Consider the following 20,692-nt stretch of genomic DNA (forward strand, 5'->3'; position numbering starts at 1 on the left):
TTCATGGATCTGCGCCACCTGCAGCAGATGGAGGTACCTGCCAGCTTTGGTCCTGAGCCGAAAGGGAGACATTAGGGAAACGTCCTCTTACCCACCTTTTGAGGTCCAAGTGCTCCTCGTTCTTCTACCCGTGTTCTGACCGTTCTCTTCTGGTTCCCTGTGCCTGCCGCGCTGTGAAGGTCAAGTGCCTCACGGAGAGCTGTGCTGAGTACGGCAGGCCGTGCTCGCCTACAGGACTTCAGCTCCCTGTCCCTGCCTCACTTCCCAAGCTTGCCCAAGACGGGAAGCTCCATCACCACGTACAGAAGACCAGAGCCAGGGGGTCACTTCCGGGAGCCCCACGCTCCCTGCTCAGCCCCGCTACTTTATACAAGCCCCACCGAGGGTAGAGCCACACGCGCCGCAGCATTCTTCTGAATTCCGAATGGCGCCGCAGCCACCTGATGTCGCTTGGGCTACACTCAGCCCCGGCACGCAGTGGTGTCCTGGCCGAGGGGACGTTAGAGTGGGGCGTTAGCCTGCAGCAAGCAGAACTGCAGGGAGGGGAAAGGACCTCCATTGAGGGGGCCACCAGGGAGGGGAGACAAGTAGCCTCCCTCCTCGCGTCTGCCCCAGAAGCCACCGAGAGCTGTGGCTCTCCACTCTGAGCGATGGGAGGACGGCTTGGGACAGCTATGGATTCGGGGCAGCAAAATCTGCCCTGCGGGGGAAGATGGGCTCAGAGGTAGCCGCTGCTCAGGCCCGGGGCTTGCACTCTGTAGCCGCCCCCGGGGCTTGAAAATACCAGCTAAGTAGGGTGGGTCAAACCCCTGTCTCTGGGCTTTGAGAGCATTTGGGACCAAGAGGGGGAGAAGACCTGTCTCAATGCTTCCAGAAAATCAAGGGTCACTTGGGTGAGGGACTCCTTAATATCCTGCTAGTACCGAATAGCCTGAGTACACGTGTTCATTAAAAACCAGCCAACAGGGGCGCCTGGGTGGCTCAGTCGTTAAGTGTCTGCCTTTGGCTCAGGTCATGGTCCCAGGGTCCTGGGATCGAGACCCACATTGCACTCCCTGCTCTGCGGGGAGCCTGCTTCTCCCTCTCCAACTCCCCCGCTTGTGTTCCCTCTCTCGCTGTCTGTCTCTCTCTCAAATAAATAAATAAAATCTTTAAAAAAAAAAAAAAAAAGCCAGCCAACAGTGCTCTGTTTGTACCATGCACTCAGCATTCACCTTCCCTAAATCTCACCAGCACCACTCCCTGCGAAAACAAGTAGCAAGCACACAACCCTCAAAACTGTAGAACACATGAACAAACAGGCTCAGAAAGGTTAACTGGCCAAGGTCACCTAGCGTCTTCCAGCAGAGCCGGACCAAAACCCACGTCTGCAGCAGAGCTTGCCCTCCATGGGTGTCCCTCAGCTTCACCTCAGGTGAGCGCTTCCTGTGCAATCCTCACGCCCTGCGGGGGTCCATGGCTACCTGCCCCCTGTAACTGCGCTCCTCTCCTGTGCTCTCTGAAGACCATTCTGGAAAACACGGACCACTGCAGGCAAGAGCAGGCCATAGAACAGACCCCAGCACTCCCCACGGCCCACCATGATGAATACTGTTCAGCACCAACAGCAGGATTTTACACGCACACCTTAGCCCGTGACTGCATCATGCAGCAAGCTCACGGTGCTTCCCCATGGAGCTTGGCGGCAGACCCCGTGTCAAGAAAACACCTTTCCGCTTTTCTACTTTATGGTTAGACTCAAAAATGCCTAGAATGACCCAGCACTCAAGATAACTTTCTCCATCCTTCATTCCAATTCCCTCCTTCCTGGGACCAAAACGAACAAATACAGCTCAAAACAGACATACAAGAAAGGACTGTTAGAGTGAAAAATGGTATGAGATCAAAATGGACACAAAATTTTTTTTCAAGTGAAAACAAATGTAAGCATCCAGATTAAAAAGGAAGATAAGGAAAGTGACCAGAGACAATGAGACTGATAATTCTATGCCTTTTATTCAGTTATTTCAAAAATATTTGATTTGTTTCAAAATGTACATTTAAAAAATCCATACAAAACTGTAATTTGTTTTAAAACCAGACAGAAACAGTGGAAAAGGCTTTTGAAAAAAGTTCACTGAAAGTAAAAAGGCCCCCCCCACCCCCGCCCAAAAAAACCCCCACCTTTTACATGAAAGCATAAATACGGCAGGTACAAATTTTCCTTGAGTTCCTAGTTGAAATTTGGTCCATGACATGAACAGGCTAAAGTAGAAAAACAAGACAACTTGTCCACATTTGCATTATGAGTTGCTCACTGCACCAGCAGCCTCAGCTCATCCTTCAGGTGTTTACTGAACAAAAGAACTGAAAAATGAGGTGTGGGGTCTCCTCACATGAACACTCGAATCTGTACCCAAGGACACGGCGGAGCTTACAGCCCCAGCCAGCCCCTGTCAGTGAACAGTGCATGCGTGGCTGCCCCTCAGAACCACCTCCTTCCTCTCCACACGAACAAGAAACTCTAGAATGCTTAGAGTGACGGTGACATCTCAGGTGTCCCAAGAGATCTTATTCCCAGACACAGATTTATTTAATGCCCCATCATGAGGATGTTTTCTTTTTTCCTTTTCAACTGATTTTTTTTTTTAAGAAAAATCTACGGCCTTCTAAGGCGACGCTACACTGTTCTAGGAGAGTGCCACAGAAACCCACCCAGGATGGAGAGAGGACCGCGACGAAGGGAAAGTAGCGCACGTTTCTTCGGTAGGGGAGGACGACCCCCCCCTCCCACGGGTCCCTTCCCTTCCCGGCTGCAGGGCGCTTAGGGACAGCAGGACCTGTGGAAAGACCACGGGCTGGAAGAGTTATTGCACAACCCGGAGGAGCAAGGGGATGGTGGGCAGCTGCGGCTGCTAACATAGGTAACACTGAGTTAGGAGCGCGGAGAAACGCTGCAACGGCCAGACCAGACCCACCGTCAGACCGGGGTCTGTGAGCAAACACTTGTGACTGGGAAGTAAGAGTAAACACCTTGATCATATCAACTGTGGGTTGAATGGCAGGCAAAATAGATTGGAAGAAGTTATAGCCAGGCTACTTTTCTTTTTAATGGGGGGGGGGTTGGGGCGCTGGGAGGCCTGGCAGAGCAGGGCTGGCGGTGGGGGGCCTCGTGCCCCCAGGCCCCTGGGCTTCCCTCCACAGGCAGGAGGTGCAGGTGCCTGCGGCCGGGCCCTCAAGGCTTCGGCAGCCACCCATGTGGGCCAGAAAGCCGACACAAGGGAGAAACCAGAAACAAAACCTAGAACATACCATGAACCCCAACACCTTGGGGGGGACGGAGACAAATGAGGCCAAACTCCCAATCTGTGTCCCTTTTACATGGAATGTACTGGGGTCCAGTGTCCTTGGCTGCACAGGACAACCCGCCCCAGAGGCCTGCCACGTGGGGTTGGCCACACAGCACGTGCGGAGGCTGGGAGGCCCCACGGCAAGTAAGGCACTTCGTACACAAAGAGGAGGGGGGCCTGCTTGGGACAAGCACTCTCGGGTCGCCGAGCACAGGGTCAGCACGGAACACAGCAGTCCCAGTGCTTTTCTGAGACCTCTAGAACAAGAGGCACCGAGCGGGCCGCAGGGGAGGCGGCGGACGAGCAGCAGCAGGTAAACTATGCCTGTGGGAACCAGAGAAAAGCGAGAGGGTGAAGGCTGCCTCCTGGGCCAGCCAGGGCCGGAGAGGGGTTCCACGGAAGTTTCACACACTCGGACAACGACCCGCTTCCCCGGCTGTACCCAGAGCTCCTGCGCAGGAGCAGGGCTATGGGCAGGGGAGGCAGCGGGAGGGAAGACAGACCACTCTGTTGTCCTGCCTCCACCAGGGAGGAACAGAGGGCGGCCACGACATTCGCGAACGAAGTGTGTTCGCTTGGGTCAGCAGGGGAGGCAAACCCGACCGGGAAGGCGGAAACCTGTGCAAGATATATCCAAACCAAGCCTTCCCGAGCCACAGGGGGCCCGGCGAGCCACTGCAAATTTAAAAAGGCATCCAGGGAATAGAATTTTCTCTTGTGGGATCTTGGGAGGGGGCGTACTCTCTGCCTCTACCTCTCCTTCACCATTTAGAAAAAAAGCGAAAGGGCACGGAGGAGGAAGGTCCCTAAAGGAAAACCCGGCCGCACACTCCCCTGGAAGAACACCGAAGCCAGGCTTCAGGGCTCTCTGGAGTCCAAGGGATTCCAGTCAAGAGCGGCATCTGCAAAGGTGGCCGGAGCACAAGGTCTATTTTGGTGTCTGAAATGTTAGTAAGCGCTGCCTTGAGACAGAAACACAAAAGGTTCTCGGCAACAATTTAGGTCTGGTGGCCCAGACACAGACACACACACGCGGTTAGAATGGACTAGAACGGGGGAGAAGCAGCTCCCCTCCTGGCCCTGCCTGCTTTCCTCTCGAACCTTTCCCTACCTTCAAAAAGAACACGTGTGACTTATTAATAGTGCAGCTATCAGAGCCTGATGGTAAAAATAGCTTTCCCACCACTGAACCTCAGCAGCCCCGGCTCCCCCCGCCCCGCCCCGCCCCCAGCCTGCCCACGGCCACCTGCTCAGCCTCCCCCGCGCCTGCGGCGGGCAGGGATGTTTAGAGAGAGGCGGCTGTTGCTGAGGTAGATTAGCATCTCAGAGCTATCTGGCAGGGCCCTCACCGATGGCTTGGCACTTTGGGAACAGGAGAGAGCTAGTTTAAGACTGAAGACGACAGCCAAGGTGGCCAAATCAGGACAAGCCAGCACAAGCAGCTCACAGGATGAGGTGGGGTTATTTGGGCCCCTGGCACCCTGCTCTGAGCCAGCCTGCCAAAGCCCGGGCTCTGCTCAGAGATAAACGTGGCCGGGATGCCAGGAGGGTGACAAGGCTCCCTACAATCACTCTGATCCCCCCTTCCCCTCCGATCGTTCCTAAGGCCCGGCTGGTGACACGCGAGCCTTACTCATGGTCTCAGGGGTGTTGACATAGCGGAAAAATATCTTACTAACCCTCATCCCTGCGCACACCCTATCCTTTAAGAAACAAAGCCCCAGCCCCTGGGGCAGTGGTACCACCTCTGAATCACACCCGCCCCAGCGCCAAAAGCTTGCAGGACACTTCAGGAACACAGAGCCTGGTGGCCTCTGGCAACAAACACCTAGACCTCTGGCCACGAGAAGGGAGACTGCCTGATGCAGGCCTCGAGCGGCTTGCCCCGTCTCTCGGCCCACAGCTCACAGCGTACCCGCCAAAGTTTAGCCGGGGCTCACCTGAGGGAGCAGCCCCTTGGGGGGAACAGAACACTGCCCGGGACATGGCCAAGCGGAGGGCTGGGCTGAGCAGGGAGGCTCATGGGGCAGCTTTGGAGGCTGCTGGCTGGACGCCCTTCCCTCACCAGGCAAGGTGGGGAGCGTGAACGAAACCACAGCCTGGGCAGGGGTATTGGGCCAAATGGCTAAGGGGTCCCGGCTCAGGTCTGCTGGGTTGGTACCAAGCCACCCTCCTAGCAACGTTCTACTCTGCAGCCCAGAGAAGTGTCAGGGAAGAATGGGAGAGATGCAGATCTCCAAAAAGGCCATCCCGCTTCCCAAGGGTAAGCAGAGGCCGACGGCAGCTCTTCCCATTTCTATAGCCTTAGCCTGGACAGAGAGAGGAGGCTCTACAAATCCCTCAGTCACTGGAAAATTTAATCTATCTCTGACGCAAGTGACATGGAGGAGGGGAGTTACCCTGATGAAAAGGCCCCTCTCCCCCTTTTTAGGATAATAATCCAAGGTTTAGTTTCTATGAGGTCAGAAAGAGGACCAGCACCTCAACTGACACATTTCTACGCCCACCAAGACCTGCTCCCCGCACCTCAGCACAGAGTTCACGAGTTCTTAATTAGGACTAAGCCTAACCCCTTCTGGAAGTCCTCCCCAGGCCCTGTATGGACTTGGAGGCCTTGTCTTTGGGTGGGACAGAAGGAAGGAAGAGGGGAGGGTAAGGCGGAAGCCTCCCCTTGGCACAGGTGTCTGCTCATCTACCCTGCAGATCATTCTGAGTCCCACTTTTGTACAGTCTAAAATGTTGCAGGTGTGCTCAAATATCACGGGGTGACGACGACCAGCCCAAAGACACTCAACAGATGAGCCAGAGGGTGAGCAACCCGGCGACCTCCCTGCGGCACCAGGGGGCCAGTGGGGGCCTTGGTGTTCCTGCAGCAGGAGAGACCAAGTCAGGCAGCGAGGCCAGCCCCTCACCGGGCCGCCTGGCTCTGGGCTTTGGGACCAGCATCCGCCGGGCTGCTCTGGTAACTGTGGTTGGGTGGGGTTTTGAATGCTGGTGAACGGTTGAAAAAGCGGCTGGGGCTGGGGCTGGGGCTGAAGAACGGCCTAGGGCTCCCACTCCATCTCTGCCACCGTTACCTTCTCTGTATGCTTTGTTCTTGCTCTAGTGGGTGGGAAGACTTGTCCTCCTTCAGCACCTCCCTGGCAGAGCGAGGGCCGACTGGCCTCCGTCTGGGACCGGCCACCGGGAAGCGGTCTTGAGTCACGGGACCCAACACAGTTACCACCACCTTTCTGGCCCGGGTCGCCGTGCCCCACAGCCAAACACCGTGGCATTTCCGAGTAGCAGTGGTGCTGCCGGGCCTCCGGATGGTGCGTGCGCAACTGGAATCATACATCTCAGTTAATCAGCACCTGGAGATGATGATCCAAGAGGACTGGTCTCTCCTCTCCTTGCCCAAACACGGGGGCCCCCAGGGGCCTGCAAGTGGCCCTGGGCAGAGGCTCTGGGGCACGAGGCTTCTGACTCTGACAGGTCCTGGGGACTGATGCTGGGTGTCGGATGGCCAGGACTGCAATTTGAGCTCCCTCTCGTTGTAAAAATCAGACAGAGAAAAATTGCACAATATGGTGAAAAGTCAAAGGAAGCAGCCATGAAGGAAGAGAAAGACGAGGCCAGCCAACACAGAACCATGAGAGCCTGGGCTTCTAGAAAACCCAACACAGCACAGAGGTGAGGACATGAGGTGGCTTGAGGGAGAGAAAGAAGAAGAGTTTTGGTTTTATTGAGAATGGTTTATGGAAGAGTAAGAAGAGAAAGCCAAGAAATAAGAAAGAGGAAAAGCCCCGTTTGGAGACAGGTTCCTGCTGCTTGAGAGGCAGCAACAGGACTAGGAGGGGGGAAGGCAGTGGTGGGGGCCGGGCTCCCCACCTCCCTGCTGGGCCCCCACAAGAGGATCCCTGTTCCAGCACTTTGGCCTCAAGGAGACTTGAGTTTCTTAGTCCGTGGGGAGGTGCCGTTTTCTGCTTTCACCACTCCGTTTTCATGGTAACCTAGGAAGTGAAGGGAGACAGCCGTGGTGTTCCCGTGGGACAGGCGCAGGGCACACGGGCCGGGCCGGGCCGGGGGGGTGCCCGGCGCAGCTGCCCACCAAGAACGGCTCCCAGGGGGTTCCTGCTCCCCGAAGTGTGACTCTGCAGGAGGCTGGGGGGTCCCTGACTATCCTTTAGCAGAAGGGGGCCAAGGTGACAGAGGGGGGACCCAGGAACAGGCTGGGGCCCGCCCCGGCCTCAGGCTGGACCAGATCCTAGATGGAATCGTGTAGACCCCGCCCAGCATAGACCCCGCCAGCGTAGACCCCCAGCGGCCTCGGTTTCTCTCTGCCGCCTGCAGGGCACCAGCTCCCGGGGAGGGGAGAATGGAGAGGAGGAGGCAGAGGCTGCAGGGACAGGCCTTACTCGGAGGCCCGATGCTCCTCTGGCAGAAAACGCTGTGCTATCTTTTTACTGTTGTGGAGAACTCCTCCCTGTGCATGCTCCAAGTCGCTGTAGCTGCAGCCTCGCGGCCGCACCCACTCCCACCCGGCCCGAGCCCCCACACCCAGCCGCGCCCGCCCTGCTCCAAACACACAGGAGCCCTGGCCCAGCGGCCCGCACCTGGCGACAGGCAGGTGAGTCAGAGCAGAGGCTGGACCGAAAGGGCAGGGCTGGCCGGGGGCCCAGGGCCCGGGGCCGGCGGTTACGGGGGTGTGGCTGGGCCACAGGAGAAGTGGGCGTCCCACCCCTGCCGCCCACCTGGCACCGTGTCCCCGAGTCACTCCCGAAGACGGAAGACGAGCCAGCAGCCTGGGAGGCAGGCGCATGGCGCGACGCAGAGCGAGAAGGGCAGGTGAGGACAGAGCCGTCCGGGCAACAGGCGGCAGATCTTGGCCAACGTTCAGAAGCCACTTCGAGGACACACTTCCCGCCAGAGCTCCCCCCCCCACCACGTGTCCCTGGCCCCCGCCCAGCCACGAGCCGGTCAGGCCCCGGCAGGAGCCCAAGAGTCAGGGCCCAGGGAAGGACTGGTCCAGGGAGAGCCTGCGGGCCCAGGGCCTGCGCTCCTGCCCATCCCTCCCAGACAGTACCGCTACCTGCCCGGGGGCCTGGCACTCACCAGACTCCCTCTTGATGAGCCTGGCTGGCAGTCTGGGGGCAGCTGGGACTCTCCGCTTGGCACTCTGCTCGTTCCAGTACTCCCGCCAGTGCCGCAGCTGGGAGTGGATGAAGCGCCACATGAGCCAGGCCTGGGCGGCGCACACCAGCAGTAGCACGCAGAGCCTGCGGAGGACCGAGGGCTGGGCTCAGGGGGGGTGGGGGGGCACCCCGCAGCCCCCACCCCGCCACCTGCGCCCGGGAGAGCGTGCCAGTCTCCCCCCTAGCACACTGGACGGGGGCTGACAGAGGGATGGGGGCGCGGGAGACCAGGGAGCAGGAGGTGACAGGCGCATGTCCAGCTCCCTAGTCAAACGGCCACCATGGCCTCTCTCGTAGCCACAGCACAGAACGGGACTCCTTTAAGCTTCATATATAGAATGAAAGAATTCAAATGAATTGAATCAAGATATAGCAAAATAATTCCAGAAGAGTGGCTTCTCATCTAGCATGCCACTTGAAAGCTGAGCAACAGCGGACAAATCACACACCCTCCCAGGCCCCAGGGTCGCCTGGAAACACAATGGCTTCCTCCCTGCCTACCCCCCTTCCCCGCTGTGGAAGGCCACTGGCCAAGCTGCCTAGCACACCACCGTACAGAGTCCAAGCGTGGCTGTAAATCAAGGGCCTGGACAGGACACGCATCGTGCACCACGAAGCACTGGGCAAGGGCGAGGGGACTCCCACTTGGGGACCCTGACCGCAGTCCCAGCAGGCCAGGCCAGCCAGTGAAGACGGTCTTGCCGGAAGCAGAAGGCTGGTATTCCTTCTCCTGTCAGGCCTGCTGTCTAGAGATGTCCAGCGAAACATCAATGTGCAGGAGACTCGGGTCTGTTGCCCCCGACCTTCCAAACTGTGCCAAGTTCAGGAGGCTCCTGGCAGGGCTCAGGGAGCCTTAATTTCTCTCCTTGGGCTTCTTCCCAACTCACCTGCAAAGTAAGGTGTTGAAGTTCCCTTTCTCGGGGTCAAAGGCCTGGTTTTCCATGCGAGCAAGTCCAAAGCCGATGGCCAGCACGGCGAGGGTGAGGATGAAGAGGCGGGTGACCCCAAATACAGCAGCCCAGGCATTAAACCTGCTCGTGGAGGCAGAAAAGGGACGTCAGCCTTTAGGGCCCATGAGGGAACCTTTACCCACTTCTCTGGAAGCAACCCCCCATGGAAAGAGCATGCGAGGGTAGCCGAGTAGGGTGTCTGAGGGAGGGAGGAAGGAGCTAGAATAAGAGGCTCCGAAAAACAGCCTCAGGGTGCCGCCTGCAGGTAAGGGGCAGTTCCCACCCTGGGCAGGAGCCTCCCACCAGGCAGGCCTCACAGGAGTCCCCGGCCCACGGTGCCTCCGAACCGGCCAGTGGGCCTCGCGCCACTCACAGCTTCTCGTTGTTCTCGTCTGCGAAGTGGAAGAGTCGAGCCATGTGGAAGAGGGACTCGGTGCAGTACTGTAGCAGCAGCAGGATGAGGCCCAGGCGGCTCAGGCTGGGAGAAAAGGACAAGCCTCAGTCCTCCCCGCTACCCCCCGGACGCCATGGAGAGCAGAGGCCAGGGCCCGGCACCCTGGGCTCCGCCTCCACGTCACCTCTCCCTGGCTGGCCCTCCTCAGCCTGCAGGATTCTTGGAGAGAATCCTGAGTCCCCTGGCTGTCCACCTGGCCTGTCTGGGTCCGCACCCCCCCCCCCCTCCACCGGTGAACCTGGGCTTTGGCTCTCACGGCACCTGTCCCCTTGCGTGCTTCGCCCGGCCGGGACCAAGCACATAAAAGGTGCTTAGAACAAGGGACCAAGCCTTGCAGGTAGAAATGCAAGGGATTCCCACCATCTGGTTTTTCATTATCCAAGTCTTCGCGGCTAAGAGGTACATGGAGAGGCAAAACTCAACATAACGCAAAAATACGTGCTAATGAGCCAGCCTCTTAAAACATTAGCACCACCCAGACAGCCCCGTCTGCTCAATTCCAGGCACGGGGTCATTACGGACTTCCTTAGGCAGTTTGCTACAGAAGGTCAACTGTCGTTCAAATACACGCAGTAGGACTGCGGAGTGAAATGATGTGGGAGCGCTCCCACGGGCAGTGCTAACTGCGGATCCCGCCGCTTCCACCCAACAAGACCAAGGCAGGGCAAGATGGACGGGGAGGGTCTTGGGATCCTGAGGATGCTCGAGAGAATGACGTGAAAACTAGCCAATGTCCTCACATGGCCTGGAAAGTCCAACATGATCTTGCCCATGACCTCGTCTCAAAGCTCACTTTCTGCACTCCGGCCACAATGGGCTTTACACCCACTCCCACCTCAGGGCCTCTGACCTACGGTTTCTCTGCCTGCACCACTGTCCCCCCAGATCTTCACATGCCTGAGTCTTGTCATTCCTGCCTCCACTTGAGTCACCTCCTCAGAGAGTCTTCCCTCCACATGACGAAGGTGCCAAGGAGACAAGTCCCTCTCTCCCATTACCCAGCTTTATTATTCTCTTCATCACACTTAGCACCACAGGAAACTACTTTTTCTTGCTTTTTTTAAAGAGAGGAATGGGGTAGGGGCAGAGGGAGAGAGAATCCCAAGCAGGCTCCACACCCAGCACGGAGTCCAATGCGGGTTTCGATCTCACAACCCTGAGATCGTGACCTTAGCCGACATCAAGAGTCAGATGCTCAACCGACTGAGCCACCCAGGTGCCCAGAAACTCAGTTTTCTTAATGGTCTGCCACCCGCTAGAATGGACACCCCAGGAGAGCAAGGCCTTGGTCTTCCTTCAGCCAGATGGGACTGCAGCTCCTAAGGCAGCACCTCGCCCGGGGGAGGAGCTCAGGTATGTGCTGAGTGAAGGCCTCTAAAAGTCAAGCTCTTCACCAAAATGAACACCAATGCATCAGTTGGCATTTCAGAGGTGCATCTTCCTGGGGAAATCCTGTATCTCTCCTTTCCTCACACTCACTTCAGAAAACCAGAACCAGGATGGAGAAGGGAGATCATGGTCCTTACACGAGCAGAGACACGGCTGCACCAGCATCACCGGGGAATGGAATGGGCCTCATTTTGGAGGATCTGCTGCTCCCTGCCCTCTCGGTTCTATTCTGATTCCAACACAAGAATCACAGGACTCTGCCCGAACAGGGTCAGACTCCTGTCCATCTCCTTCCCTGGGACATGTCAGACGTGAGATAAACAGATCCTAGAGCATCTCCTGTCTTTGGGAGGAAGAGTGATGATACAGCAAGGACCCAACAGCAGGAAGCGCTCTTTCTACCTGGTCCTGCCTGCACAATCTCACCCAGGTCCTCACCCACCGCATGCTGCTGGGTGCTGCACAAGCACAGAGCTCATCCCGGCATATAACCTTTGCTCCCCGAAGACCCAGCCAGGAGTTGATGCCATATCAGCCTCCAGAGATAAGCGAGCAGATGCAAGAGCTGCCTTCCTCCTAACTCCATTACCCCAGGCCAGTCACCCTCACAGGACGCCAGCCGTGAAGGTCTGGGAGAGGATGGGCTCAGGGACCTCCGGGGAGCCTAGCAGAAAGTTATCCATCGCAAACCCTCAAAATGTCGGCCCAGAGAAAGGACAGGGTGTTCTATGCTGCACAGATAAAGCTCAGGAAAATTCCAAATTAGCAATGACATATCCTATTCATCAACAGGATTCTTTCTGTAAGAGACACTCAAGGCCAAACACTATGGCAACTCCTGCGACTTCAAAGCTATGGTTCAAGTGCCACCAGCCCTCGAAGCCTCCCCTGGCTCTGTGTCGGGAGGACTTAGTCACTCTTCTGGGTTCCCACGGCCGAGCATACATACTGGAGCCCCACGCCGGTCACACTGAGCGGTCCTGACCTGTGCCAACAACGGTCTCTCCCACTGGGCTGAGCATGAACCGCTCAAGATAAAGCAACTGCCACCTCTGTGTTCCCAGGTCTCGCATGGTGCTTGGCAAACAGAAGATGCCTAATAAATGCCTCCTCATCGAGTGCCTGTGTGGAGAGCTGCATGGACATACAAGGGCATGGCAGTCTGACCGGCTCGGGGTCTCACTCACTTTAAGAGGTATGCTCCGGCTATGTGGGCCAAGTACAGACAAATGTACTGCAGCTGACGGGGGATTTCCTCCTGCAAACAAGAGAAGCAGACGGTCAACGTGCCCCCCTGCCCCCAACTCCAGATGCAGGAACGGAGGGGAGGTGCAGAGGGATGACGGTGGGCCGGGCCAGGCTGCTCTCACCCAGCCGGTCCCAGATCACGCCAGAGGCCCACGCACCAGGTTGCTGGCAAGCCAGAGGGCGAGGCACCAGCTTCCGGTCCACGGGGCGGGACTGGGTTGAGAAAGAAGAGACAGGGACTGGGGAACAGGGCTTTTGGAAATAATTCAGAGGGAGGCTATTTAAGAAGGAAAAAAAAAAAGACCGAGAAAGGCCAAAACCTCTGATCCACTATCCAGAAGACAAGAGGTAGACCTCCTGCAAAGCCACACGTCTAGCGTGGGAGGCAGGAGACGCGCTGGTGGCCTGCTCTCAGGGAGATCTTCGCGGAAACTTCGCTGGCTCAGCATCTTCCTCAACCCGCCGACACACCCCACCCAGCTCAGGCCCAGTGGCTTACTGCAGGGGGCAGTGGGGGGACGTGCGGCTTCCCAGCTGGGGAGTACTCACCTTCCGTACCTTCTGGAAGTACAGCTCAGGAAGTGCGTGCAGCCAGTAGGCCAGCTGACACAGGTAGAAAAACTTCACCTGGAAGCTGGAGACAAGGGAACGAGTCACACAGTAGGGACACACGGGAGGGATGAGCACGGGCGGAGGGGGCCTGGGACTGTGCGAGGAGCTGGTCCAGGAGCCGGAGGGAGGCCCCGAGCCCAGGGACCCTGCTCCACAGACCAGAGCACTCCACGGGACGCAGAGTCCGTGGTGGGAAACAAAAACGGTGAAGAGTACAGCGGAGGGTTCCTTGGCTCAGAGAAGGGAAGGCTGAGCACAGACAGTGAAGATGGGGCACCACTCTATTGAAGAGTGAACAGAGCTAAGTGGCAAAGGAGGCATCGCAGCTCTAAGCCCTTTGCTGTTGCTCTGAAGGGTCTCAGGAAGGCACTGAGGGCCTCCCGCGGGAGGCAGACCCTCCTGGTGTCTCGGTAGCACAGAGCAGGAGAGAAGGCGCACCAGCCGCGCAAGGCTGGGAGGAAGGTGCACTGTGAAGGGGTGCAGGTCACCAAGAAGGTACGAGGCCCAGAGAACTTTACAGAGATGCTCCGCTTCCGTTATCGGTCTCTGACAGTGTAGGCACCTGCTGCGGGCTGAAAGTGGGTGTCCCTCAAAATTCAGATGCTGAAATCCGAATCCTTGTGTGACGGTATTAGGAAGTGGGGCCTTGGGGAGGTGATTTAGTCATGGGGGCGGGGACCTCATTAATGGGATCCGTGCCCTTGTAAAAGAGACCCCAGAGGGCTCCTCCCAGGCTTCTCCACATGAGGACACCACCAGAAGACCGCCCTCTCTGAACCCAGAAGCAGACCCTCACCAGACACCAGATCTTGGGCTTTTCAGGCTCCAGAACTGCGAGCAATAAATTTCTGTTGTATAATTTCTAAGCCACCCAGCCTCTGCCGGCGGGGCTAAAACGTCACCTCTGTGACAGGGGCTAGTAAGGAGACCTCATTTTGGAGTCTCCAGTCAAGCGCACTAGCAGGAAGCAGCTCCCAGACAAGACTGCCATGTGCACCACGGTGCCCAAAAAGGCTCGGGCTGTGAGCGGCTCCTGCCAGCGGCCCGGCTTGCTGCTCCCCAGACAGTCCTGTGAATACTCACGGGAGGCACACGTGTGGGTAGTCTTCCCAGAGGCTTCTTGGGTTTGTTAAATATCCTTCCTGTAGTGGGCAAGGAGAGACGGCCTTTAGACAGGAGGCTAGGAGACCCGCTGGGGCCCTGGGCAGGGCCAGAGGCGCACCCAATCCGCAGCGCCAGAAAGAGGAAGAGACAGGAAACATGAAAAATGAAGGCTCTCTCTCTGCACGGGAGCCACCCGGCCCTCAGCCGGCTTCTTCACTGTGACAGAGCTATGACATCGCAGAAAGAGCCTAGTCTGGGGGCTGAAGACCTGTGTCTGGACGTGGGCCTGGCAATCACCGGCTGTATCCTCTGGGCAAGTTAGTCTCCCTAAGCTTCAGTTGGCTCGTCTGAAAATGAGGATAAAAATACCCTCGCAGAGTTATTGTTAGAAATAAATGTTATAGCTTATGTTTATGCGTCTAGCATTATGCCTGGCATGAAGGCACTCAGGAAATGCTTGTAGAATGAATAAGCAAGTGGACTGGAAAAACGAAAAGCCTACTTTGGCTTTTCACATCGCTATGAATAAAAAGAATGCAGGACCGCACAGGCTTCCCCAGGAGGCCTCACCCCATAGGCCTCCTAAGTGCCTACCACACTGGGTCGTTATCGCGAGAGGTCTCCATTACTCTACAAGTTCCTTCCCACCAGGGTCTTACCATGTCCTTCTTTACACCGCCAGCACCTAGCCCAGGGCCTATTGTACAGTAAGGGAGGTAACCTGAAAACCCTCCCATCATGAAACCTCCAGAAATGCTGGATGACATCTAACAAGAATGCTCTTAAATGCAAAGGGCTTTCCCAGAAAGGGATCCCAAAGGGACAGGAGGCTAAAAGCCAGAGCAGTGAGGTGAGGCTGGGGCAGCTCAGAGGGCACTAGTCTTGGGGCCAGGGTGTTCGTGCCCACATGAGAACAGAAGACAGGGCCTCCAGAGGTGGAATCCAAGACCCTTGTGTAAAAGCAGGACCCCTGAAGAGCTACAAAAGACAGTTAGACTAGAGTTTGCACTAGTTTGGGTTGGACTGGAGAAAGGGTAGACTACAGTCTGACCACCCATAAAGAGAGATTAAAGAAGCTTTCTGCTCATCCTGGGCTCGGGATGAAAAGCAAAATATATCATCCCTTGAAAATCTGTAACCTCAGGTTCACTTTCACATGAGTTTGGAGTTCAAACTTATACCCCTCGTATGGTCCAAGAACTACCAAGCTTAGAAATTAGTATTAATACTGTTGGGCCAGTGATACCACTGGGGCATACGCTCATCCAAGGATGTACAGGATTTTCACGCCTAAAACCCTGCTAAAGAGGAGTCTGTAATCCAAAATTACAAAACATAAGAGGAAACACTCCTCTGTGAGCAAGAGTCGGCTGACATTACAAGAATCCAATAAAAACTTGTTGGTCGAATGAATGAATCAATGATGAATGCTTTAAGCAATTTCTCTCCTCTGAGGGAAGAACAAGGCTCTTACTAGTCCCTCAGAGAAGGTTAGGACAGTACGACCCTGTCATTCCAGGGAAATCTCCGGTGAGAACATCCCAAGGAAGCAGCAATGTACTTAAGAAAATGGTCCATCTGGGACTGAGGTAGGAGGGACATTTCTGCCCGAAGAGAGACTGGCCAAGAGAAACAGCACTGAGAGAAACCTAAAGCCCAGATGACCTTGTGATTTTAAACAGGAACCCTCCTCGGCTTGGCCCCTTTTCTTAGGGGACAAGGAGGTCAGAAGTTTGAAGCCAACAAGCAAAGAACCTCCCCAGAAAAATGCTGCCTGCTTGTAAATGTCTAGTCCTCAGGGAGTACAGGGAAGGAGTGCAGGGAGGAGGGCGGGGGAGTCAGAGGAAAATGACTCACTGCCTTTTCCAGACCTCGGGCCAGGCAGCTGCCTGAGGGCGGCCGGGGGCCGGGGTGCCCTCTGGGGGCCGGAGGCCGAGGACCTGAGATCCCAGGGGGCCGAGTGTGGCAACCCTGCCCCAATCCTGGTCCCCGACAGGCACTGGCAAAGGTGCTGGGGGAACTCCTGAAATCCTTTGTTCTCTCCTTAACCTAGGAGCCAAGGGAGGCCCAAGCAAACTGGAACAATCTCTCCTTTTGCCCCCACAGCCTTCCTTTTTGGTGAACAGACAAACAGAACCACAGAAACAGCAGAACCCAGTCATAACACAGCTGGTTGCTACCTAGACTCAGACATACCAACATCGTTTGTCCTTCAGGAACAATCACATACTCAAGTTCTGCTCTAAGTGGCCAAGCTGTTAATAGAAATCAGTCCAGGGTGAGGGGCCTTCCCTCTACCAAGCTCTCACAGAGCATCAGACTTCAGGTTTGTTTTTTTTTTTTTTAGATTTATTTGACAGAGAGAGATACAGCAAGAGAGGGAACACAAGCAGGGGGAGCGGGAGAGGGAGAAGCAGGCTTCCCACAGAGCAGGGAGCCCGATGCGGGGCTCGATCCCAGGACCCTGGGACCACGACCCGAGCCGAAGGCAGACTCCTAACGGCTGAGCCACCCAGGTGCCCCTCAGACTTCAGGTTTTAAGATATGAATGGAGACCTCCCAAGGAAGTTAGGCAGGGGAGACCAGACGCCTGCCCACCCTGCTCCCCCCAGTAGAGCGTGGGGGTCTTGTTTTGTCTTCTAACAATCAATAGTCAGTAGTTCAAAGGTAGATGATAAATAAGGAGGTTGACCTCCTACATTATTGGTTGGTCCAGCCATGCTGTCCTCACTCTGCTTGTATAAATGCAGAGAGAAATGTCTGGATCAAGCACCCCGCGCCCCAAACCCGGTTATTTTAGGGGGAGGGATCTGGGGAAATTTTTCACATTTTCTAAAAAACCTTTATGTAATGCTCAATTTTTAATAGATCTGTGAGTTTATAAAAACAAGAGACTCATGATTTTAAAAACTGCTGGGGGCCAGAGCAAGAAGACGTGCCTGCAGCTTACTCCCGCATCCTGACAAGCACAACTTCGTGAGCACGCAGTACCTGCCACGCTCTGCACGCGAGACACGGTGGTGGGCACGGGCCGTCCACAAGCAGCCCGGGGGCAGGGGGGACAGACCAACGGACAGCAGAGCACACATACGTGAACGAGAAAAACGCCACAGTACATGCTGGGGGGAGGGGTCCTGAGGAGGGGACTCTGAGGTGGAGACTTCAATGGGAAGGAGGAGCCAGCCACGGATTCAGGGGATGAAGCATCTGGGCAGAGGAACCACCCACGCAGAGCCCAAGGGCCAGGAGCAGAAGAGCAGAGGTAAGAAGAGGGGGACCCCGATCACAGGAGTGTGGAAGAAAACGACTCCACTGCAAGTGGGACGGCAGCTTTGACACAAGGGTGCAGGACTTAGGTTCCAGAAAGCCCTGTCTGGCTGAGCAGAAAATGGATTTGGGTGGCAGGCCACCGGAGCGAAAACAGCCTCCTTCTAGAAGGACAGTCAGTGGTCCAGGCGAGAGAGAATGGCGGCTTGGACTGCACACCGGGACTCCCCAGCCTCGGCACTCCTGACACCTGGGGCTGGACAATCCTTGGTCGTGGCGGCTGGCCTACACACGGTAGGACATTCGGCGGCATCCCAGCAGCGTACTGCCGGGGTCCCCAAATATCCCTTGTGGACCGCAGGCCCAAGGCGGAAAGCGGGGACCGCACCTCGACGTGCTCTGCGGGGGGAGGGGGGGCGCGGACCCTGCTGATGAGCTGAATGTGGGCGGGGAAAGAAAGAAGGATCAAAAAATATCTCATCCTCACAGAAAAACAGCATTTAAATAACACTAGCTACTTTTCACTCCTTTTACAAAACTACCCTCTCTCTTCTTCCTCAATCACCTTCATTCCCCACAGGACGGTGCAGATGGAGTAGCTGAGGGCCAGGGGCTGCATGGGGCTACTAGGAGTTGGGGTCACTAGAGCTTTCCAGGGTCCCCCGGGTCTCCGCTTCCTACAGATGTTGAGTGCCCCCACTGTCTGTCCCCATAATAAAAGCCTGTCATGAGCTTCCCCCACGTAAAGTACTGCATGCTCCCAGACTAAGGAGCATCATTTTCAAGCCCTTGCAGGCCTGAGAGAAGCAAAGACAGAGCTGCTGAGTGTTTAACATTCTGGAAGGGGTGTTAAGGAACGTGGCTTTTGGCCTCCAGAATCTGTCTAAATGCGTCACAGCTCGGGTGGAATGTCTGGGGGTGAGGCAGCACTTGACTTGGGTAAAAGTGACCCAGAGATGAGGCAACGCTTCTTCTGAAAGACCCTGAGACCATTCTGCCTCAAGGCGGCCGAGGGGACTCCACAGGCTGCAGGAACCAAACACCGAGCGGTTGGCAGAAGAGGTCTGGCATCCAGCGCCACCCACACCCGGGGGGCGAGGACATGCGCTGCACAACGGCAAGGGGCGCTCCTCACACAGGCCACACTGTAGGTCTTCCCCCGGGGACAGTGCAGTCCCTCTTGAGGGGACAGAAGCCCGCAGTCCTGGCATTTAAAACTCCTAAGGTTCTGGCTAGGAAGACTGTTCCATGCTTAGATGACAATAGAAACACCAGCAAAATACGAAAGGACATGCTGACTCCCGCTTTCAGAGTAGGAATTCAGCGTTCGGCTCTGGACGCGGAGTTCCTTAGGATGTGAAAGCTCATCGCGGTCACGGAAGGAAGAGGAAGCGGGTGAGAGGTCAGTGGAAGACAGGGAAGGGAACTTCTTTAAGAGATCACAGGGTTGCTGAATTTTCCAAGCCCAGGCCTGCATTTCTCACAGGACAATTCTAGCTCTTGGGAAAGAGACCAAGTTCCAGGCGGGAGGTGCTCCAAGTGGGGCTGGGGGGGCTGCTCGTCAACCACAGTCAAGCACCACAGGCCGGGTCTATGTTACGGTGAACCCCAACGGGCTGTCCACCTTCCCTGCTACGAAGGAATTCTGCTGTATCGAAGGCTGCTCGAAAGAAGAGTCCTTTTGTGTAGAAGGGAGAGGTAGATAAGTCGTCTGGTCCTCCAGGCACTTGTGGGAGGGGCACGGACTTGCACAGGATTTGATGTGCGGACAGTGCGGAGGCTGGCCTTGTTTGCAGGAGGCCAATATGGGAAAACAGAAAGTGTCCTGGACCTGGAACCAGACTCCTAAGTCCAAGTCTGGTCCTTGCCACTTCCAAGCCACGTGACCATGGGGACACTGCAAAACTCAGTCTTGGAGGTCTTCAAACCATGAACACGGGAACCAGAATAAACCTAAGACTCCTCTCACTGGATAGCACTGGTAGGACGGCCCAGGCAAGTGACGCAGTGCTACGGAGATGCACGGTATCCTGCTCGTACCAACCCATAATAGCGAGAACTCGTGCTGATTTCTGGACGAGAGGGCTCTCTCCAGCCATAAAAGAGCAGCTACACCACTTGGCCCCTCTCGTACCCGAGGATGCAAAAATAGCTTCAGTTCCAAGAAACTGCTCAAAGTTTCTACAAACTGCTCCTGCCTCTTTTCCTTCCCAGCTCAGCCCCGCCGTTATTTTATTAGCAATCTGAGAAGAGACGCGCCACCGGCAGCCCAGGCCCCAGTCCCACTCACCGTCACCACCACGTAGAAGCACCATACCACCGAGCTGAGATGAAAGATGACCAGCTGCCCAGATTCGTTGAACTTGCTGTGTTTGACCTTGGAGAGGTGAAGCCGTTTGCTGATTTTCTAAGGAATAAAGAGAATCGTGCATGTTAATATATGCAGGTGGATGGGTAATGCGTGGGCTTCGAACTCCCATTTCCCACCCATGAAAGGGCAGCAGGTGGCCATGACCCGGGCTAGTCCGTGTAAGCCTGCTCTGTGCACAGAGCGCTCAGTTCAAGGCAAGCATTTTGAGAGAGTGGCAAGATGGAGGTCTTCAGCCTAGATGTAAAGAAAACATCCCCCGATCAGGCTAGAGGACAGACCCATAAGGATGCTGCCCTGCCATTTCAGGTGTGTGACGCCCTCACATCATTAAGTGCTGCCGTCCCACGCGCTAAGAAGGCTGCGAGCGGGGACAGAAACCACGGTGTGTGGCAAGGGATGTCCAATCAATAGGACCAATCAGGGCACACAAATTAGGAAGCAAAGGGGCCCAGAGCTGCAGTCTCCTCTGGGGTGAGGCCCCACTGCCCGTGGCATCTCCCCAGCTTCTGATGTCAGGACCCACACGCATCACTCACGTCTAAAATGTACTCCTGAACCACAGCATGCAGGATGATGGTGATGAAGACGTAGAACAAGATGGTGACCAGGTCCTTGGGCCCATAGTGGTAGTGCACGGTCTCACTATCTGTGGAGGTAAGAAGAGCCACATCGGCATCCCTGGGCTGAGGAAGTGCTGTGGGACCCCAAACTGGAGACCTCTGAAGCAGAATGTGCCGTGCTGTACCCCTAGATGCAGAAGACAGCTTCGTCCCTAGAATCCTACCCAACCTCTG

General features: G+C 56.1%; 1 protein-coding gene across 2 annotated transcripts in view; it reads right to left on the minus strand.

The window, feature by feature from the left end:
* Positions 1-1,976: 1,976 nt before the first annotated feature.
* Positions 1,977-20,692, minus strand: part of TRAM2 (translocation associated membrane protein 2) — an 82,511-nt gene continuing 63,795 nt past the window's right edge. For both annotated transcript variants that reach the window (XM_045867009.3, XM_045867010.3), the window contains 9 exons: positions 20,435-20,544; positions 19,818-19,934; positions 14,240-14,298; positions 13,094-13,178; positions 12,484-12,554; positions 9,827-9,931; positions 9,391-9,534; positions 8,424-8,587; positions 1,977-7,321 (listed from right to left, as the gene is read on the minus strand). In XM_045867009.3, coding sequence (XP_045722965.1) covers positions 7,248-7,321; positions 8,424-8,587; positions 9,391-9,534; positions 9,827-9,931; positions 12,484-12,554; positions 13,094-13,178; positions 14,240-14,298; positions 19,818-19,934; positions 20,435-20,544 — 929 coding nt within the window. In that variant the 3' untranslated portion in view covers positions 1,977-7,247. The remainder of the gene's footprint in view (positions 7,322-8,423; positions 8,588-9,390; positions 9,535-9,826; positions 9,932-12,483; positions 12,555-13,093; positions 13,179-14,239; positions 14,299-19,817; positions 19,935-20,434; positions 20,545-20,692) is intronic.

Source organism: Mirounga angustirostris, unplaced genomic scaffold (genome assembly GCF_029215605.1).
Source record: "Mirounga angustirostris isolate CCGP_5_RB_7025 unplaced genomic scaffold, mMirAng1.0.hap1 SCAF_8, whole genome shotgun sequence".
Lineage (NCBI taxonomy): Eukaryota > Metazoa > Chordata > Mammalia > Carnivora > Phocidae > Mirounga > Mirounga angustirostris.